Source organism: Juglans microcarpa x Juglans regia, chromosome 1D (assembly GCF_004785595.1).
Source record: "Juglans microcarpa x Juglans regia isolate MS1-56 chromosome 1D, Jm3101_v1.0, whole genome shotgun sequence".
In the NCBI taxonomy this organism is placed as follows: Eukaryota; Viridiplantae; Streptophyta; class Magnoliopsida; order Fagales; family Juglandaceae; genus Juglans; species Juglans microcarpa x Juglans regia.
Window position 1 is genome coordinate 19496361 of NC_054594.1, and position 18169 is coordinate 19514529.

General features: G+C 34.9%; 2 protein-coding genes across 2 annotated transcripts; both read left to right on the forward strand.

Annotated features, from left to right (window-relative positions):
* The first annotated feature begins 7076 nt into the window (after window positions 1-7076).
* LOC121249123 lies at window positions 7077-8185 on the forward strand. Its single transcript, XM_041147802.1, has 4 exons — window positions 7077-7229; window positions 7382-7485; window positions 7586-7811; window positions 7912-8185. The coding sequence occupies exons 1-4, from the start codon at window positions 7148-7150 to the stop codon at window positions 8025-8027; spliced, it is 528 nt and encodes a 175-aa protein (XP_041003736.1). The 5' UTR covers window positions 7077-7147; the 3' UTR covers window positions 8028-8185.
* Window positions 8186-12135: 3950 nt separating this feature from the next.
* LOC121238375 lies at window positions 12136-13038 on the forward strand. Its single transcript, XM_041135255.1, has one exon. It carries the CDS (start codon window positions 12136-12138, stop codon window positions 13036-13038), a length of 903 nt encoding a protein of 300 aa, XP_040991189.1.
* The last annotated feature ends 5131 nt before the right edge of the window (window positions 13039-18169 follow it).

An 18169-nucleotide genomic window follows, 5' to 3' on the forward strand; every position in this document is an offset into this window, starting at 1 on the left:
CACCTTATACACTTTATTTGTGACGAATGAAACTATCACACAAGAAAGCAAAACTGATACTAAATACTCTTGGTGATGGAAAAAGACCGCACCTACTCGACATAAGAATCGCGTCACCAAATAGATGTTGTGTCAATTTACTGTTTAACCGTCACAAAAAATATTTTTTGTCACGCTTCTATTTACGCCGTTTAGTTTATCGTTTGAACATGACACCTAATTTTTTATGGTTCATTTGCGTCACCCAAGTAACATTTGGATGTACAAACTATACGTTCAAATGTTATCCTCAAATATCATGGAAGATATACATTCAAACATAATGTTGTAACATTTGATTATATCAGTGTGAACAATAAGTGAAAAGTAGTTCAAACGTAACCATTATTTGAACGTTGGTTATGTAACATTATAATGTTATATTGTAATTAATTTGAAAGTTACTTTAAATTTTGTTCAAATGTTAAGTCGATGGAATTCGGATGTACAAACCTACATTTGCACGTTGTGTGCCACATTTTCGAACGAGGTCATGTTTATTCTAATGTTTTTCATCACACATTCTAATTTATTTTTGTTTGAATATCAAACTAAATGGTTGCAATTACATTCAAACGTTGTAGGTTTATATTCGAACTTAAATTTTAAACAAATTAAGAAATACATAAACGATATTATATATTGGAAATTTGTACATATTGGAAATTGTACAAATTGTATCATAAATACATAGACAGTAATCAATTTTTTTTTAAAGTTTAGGTAAGAAAATAAAAAGGCTAAGCATCAGTTCTTCTTGATCTTTCAAGCCATACGATCCTGCTACAGTGAGTGACATTATGTACTCCATATGCACCAATATCATCTCATTCTAAATTTGTTCTTGCACTTCAAGACGTATTGTTTCCTCTTGCTCCTTTTGTTGCTCCTGTAAACGCATTTCCAACTCTGGCCAACGAGATAGTAGATCCTCCATCTCTTGTTGTCTTGCCTTCATATGCTCAATCTCTTAGCGTGCAAAATCTAAATCTTTGTTAAGATTATTCAGTCCAGAACCCGAGGTCATGGATGTTGAACCCAAATGGTTGAAAAAACGTCCCAGTTCTCTCACATAACCAAACTTGGTCCCAAGGACAAGGATAAATATCTTGATGTCACTGGAAGATGATTATTCAGAAACAAAATACAACTCAATCATTTTTTTCTTGTAATAATTTTGGGAGTAATGAGCAAGATAAAAAAAACAAAGTGATTAATGATAAAATATTTTTTTAAAACTAAATTTGACTTACGTAATTCTCTTTCACTACATGATCAATCCACTTGCAGTTGGCATCAATATGGGTCATGGCATACATATGAATGATAGAGAAGTTTTCAGGATCCTCGCATTTCTAACTAAACCACTTTAACAAAAATATATTAACACTTAATTCATAAACTAACTCATAAAAAGATATAATAACTAAGAGTAGTGCTACATGTACACATAAACTTATGCACAACATTTTACATATTGAGTGTCAACCCCATTTTTTCAAATTTTTCTTTTTTAATTTGAAATAATAATTTTGACTTTTAAAATCTTCACCGTTTCAATGGTTGATCCATCGGCACGTATGGTTATGTGCATAAAATTGTAAGTATATTAGCATTTTTCTATAACTAATTACCATTTTCGATGGAATAAGCCCACCTGATGGTAGATTGTCAAATTTGATATATTTTGTGCATTGATAGAACTTAAGTGTTGCGTGAAAAATTAACAAAATTAAATATACCCTATGAAATTATCACATAATCTAAATTATTTAAAGTAAAAAAATGTAATTACTTGGTAATTAGGGTTTGAGCAAAGTTCGAAACACTTTTTTCAATCGTCTAAATTCATTTGTTGGAAAGGTTTTTGGATTGCCTCCTCAAATGTCTCAAATTTCTTAAAGTGTTCATAAAACCTATCGTTGTGACACCGAAATAATGTAGATACCAACTCATTTGTAGTTCATACATCCTCTTTTACAACCAAACTTTAGTTTGAGTTCATTCTAAAAAGTGAATACTTAAGATATTGTTAGAGACAATATCAAGTTGGCCTCTATACTCTCTCCACTGTCTTGGTAGGCCTCTATACTTGGAGAATCATGTTCAACGTCACTAAAACTATCCACTAGTGTTAAGGCATCATAGATATTCTAAAGGGCTAACTTCTGTACCACTCGTCAATTTATATCTCCACTATATTCAGGCTTGGAGAGGATATCTTGACCGGTTAGCCCCCAAAGTGGGTTTGGGCCCTTACTAATAACCAAAACATGTATCATTGCCGAGAAGCCCAGCTCAATAGCAAGGAAACCCAACCTATAGCCAATACCGACTTAGTCAGTGGCAAATGATAGAAAAGGCTATTATTCAAATCTGGTAAGAGATGAACCCTCATCTCTAAATTTGAATTCGAATAAAGGATAACCATTATTCGATAAGAGAATAAAGATGACTCGTGGAGCTCTATATAAAGGAGGAATCCAAGTTAGTAAATGGGATGAAATTATTGTTATTATTATTATTATTATCTTCAAGTCACTGATTTAGGCATCAGAAGAGTTCCCTTGAACCCCCAAGCTCTCTACTCTTTGGTTGCAGGTGATCATAAAATGGTGGCGGTGAAACACGTCTACAACATGGTTCTTTTATTAGATCAACCAAGTAATATGCTTGGGTCGCTTCGCAAGTCAATACAAATAGATCATCTTCCTACCACTTTCATGCGGTGGTGACTTTCGTGAAGTAGTTATCTCTATATATTGATAATCGACCACTGCTTAGATTTCACCAATCACATTTAAATAAATATGTTATATTTCCACCTAGGTATATCAAATTTTCAATCCAGTAATGTCACATATGACATCATAATAATCAATATCCTTCGTCGCATGACTACCCTCAACCAACAAACCATAATTTTGAGTCTTTCAATTACGTTCATGCTCCACAGTATGAAACCTATAATCCCAAACTGTGCAACCCATATATCGAACGGTTCTTTTGGAATGATCACATGCCAGTGCATACAACTCAGAAAATACTAATTCTTAATTGATGTCACATAGTTGTAAAATCTAAAATGTAAAATACAAAGCATTTATATTTTTAATGTGAAGTAAAATAGTTAATAAATGACATGAAGGGGTCATCTCCAGAAATATTGGGCCCCTCCAAACATTATTAGAGGACAAGATATCCTCATTTAGCCTTCATTTAGATATCCTAAACGATATGATTAATACATTGACTTTACGAGCAACAACTACAGAGCTACGCATCCTAACTTTGAGCTTTTGTATATATATACTTTTATTTCCTAAAATGTTTTGTTCTTTAATATAATGGAAAATATCAATTACTTTTGTTTATATATTTTGTTTCTCTCTATATTCTAGATATTTATTTTTCTTCCAATTGAATGTTTTAATAGTATGCTCATTATTTTTTGTCTTATAAAACGTTCAGATATTTAAATTCAAAATTTCAAACAAAGATGATATATTTGAACGTTATGCACATACATTCGCACTTTTTTTTTTCAAATAATTTTTAAGCATCTTTAAATATTTCAAAAATAAAAATAAAAATAAAAAATACACAAATTCACTAGTTGTCATTTTTTTAATTATTAAAAAAATAAAAAAATAAATTATACTATTTGATAGGAGTCATCCAAACATGATTTTCCTTGATAGTTTAGCAAAACAATGTGCAGCATTCATTATAGAATCTTGGAAGTTACGGAACTTTGTCCACTTATTTGAAATTGAGCCAAATATATGGACAACAAAGATAAGGAAAACGACTCATGACCTCATAGAAACAGTATACGTTAAGTTATGTTTGAATATTGAATTGAATTGAATTGAGATAATAAAATATTGTTAGAATATTATTTTTTAATATTATTATTATTTTAAAATTTAAAAAAATTAAATTATTTATTATATTTTATATTAATATTTAAAAAAATTATAATAATAAATTGAGATATTTAAATTTCAAAATATAACCGATACTGAATAGTTGGCTATCCATTCTCGCCCTATCTTTAGAGTATTTTAATCTTTTTCTTTCTACTCCTCTACAATCAATCACAGGCTCACAGCTCACGTCACATTCTGACATAATTATGAGATAAAAGTGTAGTTTTTAGCTTTTTCATATTTTGAGAAAAGCTAAAATTACTGACATCCATCCTCCCGATAATATATATTTTTTTAAAATTTATCTTTTAAGTATTTTTTAATAATATTAAATTTTTTTTAAATATTTAAGAATATAAAAAAAATCAAATGATCTTGTCGGGAACCATTCTCCAGTTAGGATGTGTATGAATGTTAAAGTGAATTGAGTTGAGTTGAGTTGTGATGATAAAATATTATTAGAATATTATTTTTTAATATTATTATTATTTTAAAATTTGAAAAAATTGAATTGTTTATTATATTTTGTATTGAAATTTAAAAAAATTGTAATAATGAGTTGAGGTGAGTTTGGTAACCAAACGCACCCTTACTCTCAATAAGTATAGTCAACTCTTTTTGTAAGTATGACTTGCATATTTAAACTGAAATTTTTAAATTTAAAAAAAGATCGAAATTCTTTTAAGAAGGAAAAATTATTTTTGAGAATGGTTATCAACTATAATTGTAAGAGGGCAATGCTACTCGGTCACATTATTTTATTCTCTCAAAGTTATAATTAATGTAATTGTACTTTTTTTTAAAAATATTTTTTAAACATCTTAAAATATTAAAAAAAATAAAAATATATTAATTCACTAGTAGTCACTTCCTTAACTATTAAAAAAATAAATACTAAAAAATATAATAAAATAAAATAACAGTCAAAATGAAGAGACAAAATAATAGAGCCATTTAGCATTTCTCGTTATCAAATAAGATGTTCCCTACCATGACTCAAAAGTGACATAAAGTTTTAATTACTAAAAGAAATGTTACTCATCATCCTCACACCACACACTAATATATAATTTGTTATTTTTATCTTTTTATTTAAAGACACATGTTTACACATCAATATATGTGTGTATAAATAGAAGAATAAAAATAATAAATTATATGTTAATGTATGTGTAAGGAATGATAAATAGAATTTTTCTTTGGCAGCCTCTTCTCCAACACTACTTCATGAAAAAGGGGCCATAAGATTTGGCTTGGAAGGCCAAACCCTTTGTGGGGCTTGTTTGGAGGGTTATTTGCAATTAATTGTCATACAAGCAAATATGAAAAATGTCTTTTTGATATCTTTTTTTATAACTATAACACGTCTCACAAGATTTGAAAAAAAAAAAAAAAAAGGCGTCTCACAGTAAATAATGTGATTCACACCAACTTACAAGTAATAAAATTCGTGATTACATAATTTTAAGAGTCATATAAATAATTATTAAAACAACACTAAAAAATCCTATTATATATTTATAAACAAGCTAGTTTACTTCTTAAGAGCTTGTCAATTTCATGGAAACCTGTTTGAACGATTTGCCATTTTTGTGCATAATCCCTCTGATTCTCTGATCAGTATCAAATGATGTTATTTTATTTTTACTGGGCAAAGATGTTGTGTGGACCACAAGGGCTGCCTTTTTCTAACATGTATTTTACATATAATTTCAATTCTCTCTCTTACACAAATATTTTTATATGGGAAATGATTGGCCACAAAGAAATTTCACAAACATAAACTCACGAACTGATATAGTTTGATGTGGTATATCAAATTATAAATTTATTTTTATTATAAAGATTAAGATCTAACGACGTATAACATAAAAACATATCAGTTTGTAGAATTAACAGATTGCATGCAAGATTCTGGTCTCTAGAAGAATTAACAGCATGTATCAACCTATGACTGTTAGACCCATATATCAAGTTCAGAGGTTTACAATTAACGAGCCGTGCAAGGGATCATACATGTGTGCTGATCGATCTCTCACAAATGGAACGACGTTGCCTTAAACTTGCATGAGGAAGTGTGAAGAAGGATCGGACAAGTTTTTAGGTTTGATTTTTTTGGCACTCAAATATTAGAGATCATGTAGTTGTGGGCAAGTAATAGTTGGTGACTTGCGTTCTATCTGCTCCCTCTCTCACGTAGTCGTCTCCATTAATACCAATTTTACTCTAACACGCACGGACAACAACAATAGTACGTACACCATGTTGTAGTTTTCTTTAATTTTCATGCCAATTATTCACCAAACTAATTTCTTCCTTCTTACAATGCAATGAATTATGAGAGAAATGTTACCTATCATTTCCACACCACACACCAATATATAATTTGTCATTCTATTTAAACACAGTACTACATATTTACACATCAATATATGTGCTTTTAAATAGAATGACAAAAATGATAAATCACATGGTGGTGTATAGTGTAGCCTGTAAGGGATGATAAGCAGAGTTTTTTTTATTGTAAAAAGACTCATTTTATCCAACAATGAGAATTTAAAAGACTGTATAGTCTAACCCCTTTCATAAAAGACCTGAAACAAAAAATTAAAGATTAAAAATTAAATCAATAATATAACTTTCATGAAAATAAAACAGAAAAGAACATGAATATTATTTTACAAACAAATTAAAAAAGATCAAAAACGTAAAAACACATGAAAATGATCAATAGTTGAAATCATTTATTTTTATAAAAAAAAAAATTACTTTATTTTTCAAATATTTTATTGAGATATATATATAGGGATATTTTATATTTTTTGAGAATTTTTAGGGGTAATTTTTTTGTTTTTAAGAGAAATATGGGACTACTCATGGTAATTTGTGAAAATGAAGTGATTTCCCAATCTTCTTCTTTGTGGGTGTAGCTAACTAGTTGATGAGACATAAGTAGCACAGGAATCACGTACATGGTCAAAGATGGGTACTCATTTGTTAAAATGATGCACACCATTAGTATTATAGGTTAGGTGAGTCATTCTAGAAATTAATCGAACGGGATTCCAGTCAGTCAGTCACCATAATCTAAGGTTGGTAAATCTGCATTGATATATATAGCTCCCTCCAAAGCATCCATTTCTTCCACCATTTCACATTGCCTGCAAACTCCTGCCATGGCGATCTCAGTTATCATAAGAGTACTCTGGCCTTTGGCTGTAGCTCTTACCTTTGTTTCTCTTCTTTACGCCAACTTAGGTACGCATGAACAAATAAATTTGTATGAATTTCTCCCACTATATATATATATATATATATAATATATATATATATATATATATATATATATATATATATATAGATTTCAGGTAAGATTATTTGGCTTAATTTTCCACAATAATCCATGGCAGGGATGGCAGATGAATATGAAGTGCCTCAAACCGGAGGTACTCATGAAGAGCATGATCCTCCTGAAATTATTGCCAAAGCATTGCTGTGTTTCAATAATAAATATGTAAGCAGAACCTCACTCATTCATCATATCATAACACCTACACGTTGTGAAGTTTCTCACGCTATTGCTTGGTTTGATTTTATTTGGACAAAAATCACAGATTTACAGTAGCTGTGAAGAATCCTATAGATTGAAGGAGAGCGGAAACCTCGACGTGGCTCCTGAAAACACCGATGAATACTGCACTGGAGCGTGCCTGACGGAGACAAACCTTGTCCTGAGCTGCATTGACAACATCTTCGCCAACTTTTTGTTTTATAATAAGGCCACAATAGTGGATGTTCGAGATACTATCAAGGCAGCATGTGGGAATGGCCCAGAAAGAGGTACTGGTTGCTGTACTCGGCTGTAAATTAAGACATCTTTGATCTCTGTTTTGGTTATTGTCAAGCATTGTAATCTGGCGTTTGAATTTGGATTTTGTAGGTAAATTTAATGTGGCTGAGCACATTCAAGCTGAAGCAAGCAATGCACAGAAAACCATAAATCAAATCGTCTTTGGGCTTGGACTGATGGTTCTGGGGCGTGGTTTACTGCCTTAATTATTATTTTTATTTGTAGTTTCGAATAAGGATAGATCAAAAAAGAACAGCCTTAATATTATGTGTTACTTACTTGTATGAATAACTTTCAGGAGCCATGGTTTTTATCGCCGTGATATGTATGCTAATTATATGATCAATGACATGACAGATGACTAGTTTCTTGGTTTTGGGATGCATGTTGCCGTGGCCAAACGATCCAAATTAGTATTGGCAGTAGCTTATGCATCTTCATATTCATATTTATATTTGCATAATACCTCTTCAAATTCATCTGCATTGGATTATGCATATTTAAATTTTTGCATAGTTATGAACAATGTTTCTTCAAATTATGTCTCTTTAAATTTTTGCATAGCTATGAACAATATTTCTTCAAATTTGAAGAAACAATGATCACTCCCCAAACATTATTTTTATTGTTTTTTCTCTCTCTCCCCAACGGAACTCTCTTGAACAATTTTCTCTACTTGCTCTCTCTCTTTCTTTGACTACGAAGGCACCGGAACAACTCTCGACTCTCTCTCTCTCTCTCTCTCTCCACAAACAAATTTGTATTTCTTCTTTGGCACCCGAAAACAACTCTCGATAGATTTGTATATCCTCTCTCTTCAACAACAACAGCCTATGGACAGTGCTCATCTATTCTCTCTTCGACATCGACAACCCGTGAACAGATTTTTATTGTCCCTTTAGGTTTTGCGGTTCCTTGCCTTGTGGACAGTGCTCATCAACGACGGCCTCTTCTCAAAGACTGGTACTCGATTTTCCCTCTCTTGGTTCGGTTTTACTGATTTGGTTAGGTTTATGCTTTGTGACTGTTTAGTGTTTGAATTAAAGATTGGACTGCCTGAATTAAAGGGTTTTTGGCAACAAATAGTATATGAAAAAGTCTCTCATTGTTCTGTTATCATTGTAGACAGTAGGATCATTTTAAAAAAGAATTGTAGGGTGATGAGAAAGGGGAAGAACCTAGAAATTTTAGAAGGGGATGGGGGAAAACATCATGGAGGATGAGGAAGTTTGACAGAATTGGAAGCATAAATTGATTTGTTGGTACTCCAATTTAATGGAATTGTTGTAATGTGTCATTTGCTATCTAAATCACCTACATAGGTATTGTCAATTAGTAGAGCAAAAATTGGGTAAAACAGCTTGAACAAATTTTACGATGTTGTCACCAACAAACATGATGATGTTTGGTGGTAGATTGTGTAACAGCCCACTAGAAATTCACTGGTGGAATTTCTATTGATTTTAAGAACCTCATGAAAACTCCATAAATTTTTATAAATCGATCAATCGCACAGGTTTTAGTATGTCAACATAGTTAGTGTTATCACTCACTATGGTGCTGGAAATATGAGTTTAATTATTTGAAGTAGTTAGAAGTGTCAAAATGTGTTTTGGTCTACGCCATTAGACTCAGTTGATTATTTAGGATTTTATGGCATAATAGCTCATTTTCATAATTTCAGACGAAACACCTGTTCGAAATTGTGAAATTATTTTTAGGGGCACTTCGGGGTTGAATTTCTGTAAACAATTTTCACTATAGGTTAATATGAATATTCAAAATTTTTTAGTACTAAGTTTATTATACATTTTTTGGAGTGAATAGTAACCTCGATAAGCGCACTTAGTGCAGTGTTTTCAAAATCACAGTGTGGAATGTCCAAATTGAATTAGAGAAGTTTTATTTGGACACTTAGTAAGATCTTAGCCACACTTAATGAATAGTATTAGACACTTGGCACAAAGAGGAACCATTAGATAGATTTGTGAAGGAAATCAAGGTGAGAGATCATACCACCTAAGCAAAACTTTGTTTCATCTGATTAACCAAATTGTGTCAGATCAAAGAGGGTTTCAATCCTAGTGAAACCCTATATAGTGGGAATCCAATTGAAAGCCCAAAAGCTTGGTTGAAACCGAAACCCTAAACGGTTTCCCAAATCCTAAAGTTGGCCTCCAAACCCTTTCTAATTCGATTTCTAGCATTGTGTTTAATCACTTGATTAAATCACTTCCACATGCTATTAATCCTTCAAATTTGTATTAGAACATCATTATCCAACCTTGTTAACGTTGAAAAATTGATTGGGCCAAGTGATATTGGATTTGGGCTTGATAGCAACCCGAACCCTCTTAAAACCCCAAGCTTTAAGCCTATTCGGTTTAGGCCCATTAAGGCCCACGAAGTTGACCACATTAGCATTGCTTCATGGCTAAGTTTTGCACCCCCACTTGGTTGGCCAGATCTTTACAAAGAAGGGCCTAGAAGGTTCTTGAAGTATAAAGCTAAAGGCCACCTCACTCTTTCACTTTTACACTCCACCTTGAGAAAAGATCTTGGGTTGATTTTTGTTTATTGTAATGAGAAGAAAAGGCCAACACTCAACTTCCCAAACATTACTCATCTCATCTCATTACCCTTAGGCGATTTTTTGTCTGCTAGGGTTTTTACGTGTGAATTGCATGGCTGCCGTGGGGGGCACTGGTGGCTCTATGCCGGTGGCCAACCCTAGTTCTTTCGCAGAGCTCCTCTCTGCAACCCCTCAACCGATTCCGGATGTGCATCTGCCATCCAGGGCTCCAAAAACAATGGAGGGAGAAGTATATTTCTTGTTTTCGAAGGAGGAAATCTTGAAGTCTACTGAACCTTTTAGGTTTTCTTTGGTCCTGAAGTTTCTTAGACAGCGGCCATCCTTGGATGCGATCAGATTATTTATCAAAAATAGATGGGGTCTGTCTGGTGTTGCCGTTGTTTCGTCTATGAGAAAGCCGCATAACGTGTTTGTCCGATTGACGTCGGAGGAGGATTTCAATAAGGCTTTTTCGAGGGAAGTGTGCGACATCGACGGAGTGGTGTATCATCCCTTTCACTGGTCTCCAGAGTTTTCTAAAGAAGAAGAGCCGTCGGTTGTTCCAGTTTGGATTTTCCTTCTAGGTTTGGCTCTAAACTTTTACCATCCATCGATCCTGAAATCTCTCACAGCACCAATTGAGAAGTTTATTCGGTGTGATAATTCTACGTGGTGTGCAACTAGAATTGATGGGGTGAGGGTGTGTTTAGAGCTAGATGCAGCGAAGTCTCCGCTCTCATCATTCTGGATTGGGGCTCCTTCTTGTCCTGCGAGTCGTAGACAAGAGGTGGTTTATGAAATTTTACCTGTATTCTACACTGATTGTAAATTGCAGGGGCATAACTTGAAGACGTGCAAAAAAGGGAAGATAGGGAAGGAGAAAGAGAAGAAACTTGTTCGTCTGGAATATAGAGAAGTGCCGAAACAGTTGAAAGCTTCGGATCCATCGGGTTCAAACCCAGAGTCGCAAGAAGTGGCAGATTTAGGCATGGAAAGTAAGGTGTTGGATGATTTGGTACTGATTAATGAAGTTCAGCCTATTGAGAGGGAAGAGGAGGAAGTGGCTATTTTTCAGTTCGTGGAATCGCATGGTATGGTTTTTGGGGAGAAGGCAAAGGAGGTGGAGCCACAACGACCTACGGAAGGGGTGTCTGCTGCTCTGGAGGAGATGGCTCCAGTGGTCTCTGAGATGGTGGTAGTGCAAAGCTTTGGCGAGGGGATAGTGGTTCAGAATGGAGTGGAAGTGAATGTGCTGAATAATTTAAAGATGGCTCCAGCTGTCCTTACGGAGGTGGTGTCGCCTGTTAATGAAGTGGTGCAATCTATTCCTGAGGAGTTGAATATACAGGCCTTGGATAGTAATATGCAATTGAGTCTTGTGGAAGTGGCGCAGGAGGATTTATTATCTATTGTGGTCAATCATTCTGAAGGGAAGGGCATATCAGTTGGGTAGGGCACAGAGAGTGGGTTGATTGAAGATGGCAGTGCTATGGTTGCTACGTTGGCCAGTTTTTCTGATACAGAAATAATGGTTGATAAAGGTTTGCCTAGTAAAGATGTTTATTCTGATTCTGAATCAAGGATCATGGAAAGAAAAAGGGTGAGGCGATGGGCATGAAAGTTCGCAGCAGTAAACGGGTGATTTCCCGTTCCTCTAAATTAAATTTATGATAAGTCCAATATTGTATTGGAACATTAGAGGGGTGAGATCTTCTAAGAGCAGGCTGAAAAAGATTTTGAGTATGTATAAACCGAAAGTTGTTGTGTTAGCGGAGCCATTTCTTCGGGATGAATTATTGGATGATGTTAAAAGGGTGCTGGGTTTTGATTATGGGTTATCGAATGGTGCTTGGGACGGTAAATTGTGGATTTTTTGGATGAATGACGTCGATGTTAGTATGGTTAGCTGCGGAACTCAACAGATTACAGTTCTCGTGTCTAATGGTTCGATGAAATGTAAAGCTTCATTTGTTTATGCTAAATGTACGTATGTTCAACGGAGGGAGTTGTGGGCTGATCTTGAAAAGGAGAGTAACGGTACTGAACCATGGTTAATAACAGGGGATTTTAACATTATTGTTTCTGATGAGGAACGACAAGGTGGTCGTCCACGCCCTTTGGTGGCAATGGAGGAGTTCAACTTTTGGATTCACTCTTGCGGATTACTGGAGTTAAAATACTTGGGGAAGAGGTTCTCTTGGTGTAATGGGCATGTTGGGAGAGATCGTAGTTGGGCTCGTTTGGATCGTTCGTTGGTTGTGCAGAATTTTGTTCAAGCATTTCCAGATTCTTTCATGAGATATTTACCTCGTACTTCGTCAGACCATGCGCTTATGGTTATTTCCCTGGAGAAAAATGTGGCAAAGTATGGGCCATCTCCTTTCCAGTTTCAACAGATATGGGTGGATCATGTGGACTTTCCAAGATGCGTCCGAGAGGTTTGGGATCAACCTGAGGCTAGAAGTGGTCTACTTAAACTTGCGGTAAAACTAAAAAAACTGAAAGTAGCTCTGAAAGGATGGAACAAAACAATTTTTGGATGGACGAGTGGGCATATTAAGGAGTTGGAGGATTGGATAAAGCGATTGGAGAGTCACTTGCAGTTGAACTATGATGAAGAGGTGGAACTTGACCTGTTGGCGTAAAAAATGGAGTTGGATACCTGGAATAATCGTGAAGAAGTGCGGTTAGCTCAGTGTGCTAAAGTCAGGTGGTGGCGACATGGAGATCAAAACTCTCGTTATTTTCATGCTATTCTTAATAAATGAAGGCAATCGAAGATCATGGAGATGAGGCTTCCCAATGGCCTAACGTTAAGGTCCCCTCAAGAAGTTCATGATGGGGCTGTGCATTATTTCCGAGAGTTCTTGGGGGCAGTCTACGCGTGTAGTGCTTCCGGATCTAGGTGATTATGTGTCTAAGGTGATCTCGGATGATGATAACTTGAGATTATGTTCGGTGCCCATAGTAGAGGAGGTGAAACACGCAGTATTCAGTATACCCATAGAGAGTAGCCCGGGGCCTGATGGCTTTGGTTCGGGTTTTTACCGTGCATGTTGGGATATTGTTAGTTCGGAGGTGGTGGAGGTAACGGAATTTTTTTGTGGGTTTCCTCTTCCCAGATTCTATACTGCTTCTTATGTAGTACTTATTCCTAAAATGGCTCAGCCGACGGGATTTGACAAGTTTCCGCCTATCAACTTATGTTCTGTTTTTTACAAAATTTGCACTAAGGTCTTGGTGGCAAGGATTGCTCCTTTATTGTCCTCTTTGATCTCTTCTAAGCAATGTGCGTTTATTTCAGGTAGGAGTATCTTTGATAATATCAGTCTTACGCAGGAGATGGTGCAATCGCTCAATAAGAAGGCGATGGGTGGTAATGTTATTTTGAAACTGGATATGGCTAAGGCTTATGATAGGGTGGAATGAGATTTTCTGTTGCATGTTTTGGCAGCCTTTGGATTCTCTTCATCTGTTAGTGATTTGATCAGGAATTGTATTGTTTCGCCTTGGTATTCGATTATGATGAATGGTATGGCTCGAGGTTTTTTTCAAGGAGGTCAAGGATTGCGACAGGGTGATCCGTTATCACCATATCTTTTTATCATTATGGAAGAAGTGTTTCCTCGCTTACTTAAGAAAAAATTTTTGTGTGGTAATATTAAAAATTTTTCTCACCCAAGAGGTGCGCCTCTTGTTTCTCACCTTCTTTATGCTGATGATGTAGTGATTTTTGCAAACGGAGGGAAGCGATCTTTGATAGAATTGATGAAGGTTATTGAGACTTATGAGTCTTGGTCTGGGCAGCGGGTGAGTAAAGAAAAAAAAAACCATGTATTTTGCGAAAAATGCTACTGCAGGGCGGAAAAGGGAGTTGCTCAATATCAATGGTTATAGTGAAGGTAATTTTCCTTTCACTTACCTTGGTGCACCTACAGTTAATGGGAGGCTTATGAATTTACATTTAGAGCCTATCTTTAATCGGGCGAGGAAGAAACTTGGGAGATGGAAATTAAAATGTCTTTCGGCTGGGGGCAAGTTGATTTTGTTGAAGCATATGTTAGCTAGTATGCCGATACATATTATGTCTATCCTTCATTTGCCAAAAGGGATCTTGAAGAATCTGAGCAAGCTTCTTAGTTCATTTTTTTGGGGGGAAAAAGATGGAAAGGAAAAAAAGAAATGGGTTGCTTGGAAGTCGATGTGCAAGCCAACTAATGAGGGGGGAATTGGCATTCGAGACTTTGATGAGGTACAAACTTCTCTCCATATGAAATTTGCATGGAAGGTTTTGACTGGGGAGGATCTCTGGTCAAAATTTTTTCGGGCTAAATATATTGGGGATAAACATGTTTCTTTATTAGATCCTAAAAAAGGCTCAAGGTTTTGGAAGATGGTGGTAAAGTGCATTCCGGAAGTTTTGGAAAATTCGAAATGGAGGGTACGGGATGATAATATTTCTTTTTGGTGGGATCACTGGTTGAATGAAGGTCCTCCTGCTAATTCTTATCCTGTGGTTGATGTGCCAAAGTTGAGGTTGGCTGATTTAAAATTTCTAATGGTTGGGATGTTGAAATTTTAGAGCGGCTAGTGGGAGTACAAAAAGTAGAGGAGATTTGTAGTTACTTGGGTGCGCATAAATCTGGTCAAGATATACTGGTTTGGCTTCATAATAAAGATGGTTGCTTTTCCACCAAAAGTGCTTGGCAATGTATTAGGGTCACGGCACCAGCGGCTCCTTGGGCTAAATGGGTGTGGCATGAAGCTATACCAAAAAAAATTTCCATACTTATGTGGAAGGCTTTTCATAATGGTTTAAGTGTGGATGATAGATTGAGGAGAGTTGGTATTCCTATTACTTCTAAATGTAATTATTGTGTGCAGGGACGATATGAGGATTTGAATCATGTTCTTGCTGCAGGTGACATTGCTGCTGGGATTTGGAAGAGGTTTTCGAATATTTTGGGTGTGCCTTATGACCCAAATAAACGTTGGTTTGAGTTGGTGTTACTTTGGTTTCGACTTGCGTCTACCAAGTCCCAGGTGGGTTGTATTTTGGGCCTGCTACCTTCTATTAATATTTGGAAGTTGTGGCAACGTAGGTGTAAGGCAAGGATGGAAGATAAATGCATTTTGGTGGAAGTGCTTTGGAGGTCTATATGTGTGTGGATAAGAAAAATGCAAAGTAACATGTTTAGTTTTACAAAGCTTGCTTTTGCCGATGAGATGAGGTTGAGAGAATTGTACATTCCAGTTAGGCAGATCAAATCGACGCCGGTTAAATTAGTTTATTGGGTGAAGCCTAGATATGATAGATTCAAATTAAATATTGATGGATGCAGCCTTGGCAATCTAGGGAGCTTAGGTGCAGGAGGGGTAATTCGGGATTTTAATGGTGATATGGTGCTTTCTTTTTCTTGTTATCTTGGGGTGGGATCCAATAATCTTGCTGAGTTGAAGGCATTATTAATTGGGTTAAAATATTGCCGTTCTTTGGGCATGCTTCATGTGGACATTGAATCTGACTCTTTGGTTTGTGTATCCTGGGTGTAGAAGAAGTTTTGTGGAGTGTGGTATTTAGAAGATTTTTGGGAGGAGGCAATGGGTTTGTTTGAAGGTGGAGATTATGGTATAAATCATATTTATCGAGAAGGAAATGCGCCGGCTGATTATTTAGCTAAAATGTGAGCTCAAGGTTTGACCTATGTTTGACGCTCTTTATTGAGAGTTCCAAAACATCTAAAAGGATTGCTTCGCACGGATAAATTGTCATTGCCTCATCAGAGAGGTCTTTGAGTTGTTGGTCTTATTTTATCATTCTTGTTTTTAGACGTTTCTTTGGGAGTTTTGGTCTTTTGTGGCATATTGCTTGTTGTGTATTTTTTATATGCTTGATTCATAACCAAGGTATTTCTCCGCCATAAGTGAGGGTTTGTTCTTAATAAATTTGGGAAGGGGTCACTTTTGGACATGTGGCCCTAACTCTTTTATAAAATAAAATAAAAAAAAAAGGCCAACACTCAAGCTTTCTTTCAGTCCTATCACTTTCCATAACTTGTGTAAGAGGCTCTCCAGTCCACTTCCCACGAAAAGCAACCATCCTTTACACTTTTCCTTGATAGAACACAAAAGACACTCTCAAGTAGTTTTTATTATCTCTTTTTGCACACCTGATTCAAAGCTTTTGTAAGTGTTTTCTCGCAAAGTTTCATTCATAAAAGTTGTTTCTTTTTTAGTCTAGTTTATGCGCATACCTTATTCGTTCCATTTGGAGATAATTTGATTGGTAAAAAGTTGTTTAAACCCCAGAAAGGTCATTCTGGGCTATAAAATAGAGAGTGTGTTATATTTTAGAGTTTTGACCAAGCTAATGAATAGATATTGATCCAAAATTTTTATGGAGTACTGTTAACATGTGTATATGATTATTGGTTGAGTATTTGTTGCATGATTAAAAGTTATGGAGAAAGATTTTCTTAGATCTAGAAACTTAGAAACTGGAAGAGGAAAAACAGTTTCTATTTTGAGAAAGTTTAAATATTTTATGGTTTAATCTTATTCCAATGGCTTTGATATTTTTATTGGATGATCCTAAGCCTCTTATATACATGTTATAATGTTATTTTGAAGATATTTGGTGTTAGTTTTGAAGATATGGAATTTTATGCAATGAGATATTCGGATAGGCCAAAGTGATGATGTTCTTGGCTAAATTTATGTTTTGGTTTATGTTTAACTATGTGATCTTGAGTTTGAAGCTTGGATCTATTTTAGGAAACCTTTTTAAACCATGTGAGATTTTTGTTTGAAGATCACATCTTTATAAGTCATGGATCAACAGGTTAGTTAAAACAAGTTAGAAACAAAAATAAAAGGAAATAGCTTATGTAAATTTTGGCCCTATAGAATTTTAATGGTTGTGTTTAGTTTTAAATTTTTCTGAATAGATATTTGAGTTTAGGTCAAAATTTACATTAGTTATGTGAATTTTGGTATTTTTGAAGTTAAGATACAAAATCTTTAAGTTAGGGGTAAAATGGTCATTTTCCCACACATAGAGGGTAAAATGATAATTTTACTCTAAGTTAATATTTTTCCATATTTCTAATTGTTAGTGACTAAATTCTAACTTTTAGAAATCACTACTTTCAGTTTCTCGTTATCGCATTTGCGTTTTGTCTAGAAAACGCGAAGACCGAAGTAAGTTAGCTTTTAACTTACTATCAATTTAATATGTATGAGTGATAAGTAAAGGAACTATAGTGTATGTATGTTATCATATGTGCCATGTCAAGTCAATAATATTTACATGTTACACAGTATTTATTCTGTCACGAATTATTCATCTATTACATAAGATATTCTGTTACGTATTTCTATACATTGTTATACATTGCAAGTATGCCATGTTAAGTTAAGTATGTCCTCTGTTACTTGTATGTCATGCCATGTACTATTCACTGTTGCAAGTATGCCTTGTTAAGTATGTTTTCTGTTACATGTTATGTTAAGTTACGAAATGTTTATATTTCAAGTAAATCACATATCTTTTGAGTTATGTTCAAGTCATGTTGTGTTACGTCAGGGCTTCTATTCTTTCGTACTCCAGTCACATTTCATCTCGAATACAGTTGTGTATCTCGAGAACAGTCTTGTTAAGTTATTCATATCAATCATGACTCTAAGCGCTAGGATGGGGTAATATCTTAGTGGAACTCCTTGTTCATGCTGGAGTGTCTAAATATGTGTGAAATTTCCTGGGTTGACGAAGTACAG

What these genes read in the sequence shown, in the direction of transcription:
- LOC121238375 (XM_041135255.1), top strand. Translation starts at nt 12,136, where the DNA reads ATGTATAAACCGAAAGTTGTTGTGTTAGCGGAGCCATTTCTTCGGGAT.
- LOC121249123 (XM_041147802.1), top strand. Translation starts at nt 7,148, where the DNA reads ATGGCGATCTCAGTTATCATAAGAGTACTCTGGCCTTTGGCTGTAGCT. An exon ending in TGTGTTTCAATAATAAATAT is followed by an intron (nt 7,486 to 7,585) that starts GTAAGCAGAACC and finishes CAAAAATCACAG; the next exon opens with ATTTACAGTAGCTGTGAAGA. An exon ending in TGGGAATGGCCCAGAAAGAG is followed by an intron (nt 7,812 to 7,911) that starts GTACTGGTTGCT and finishes TGGATTTTGTAG; the next exon opens with GTAAATTTAATGTGGCTGAG.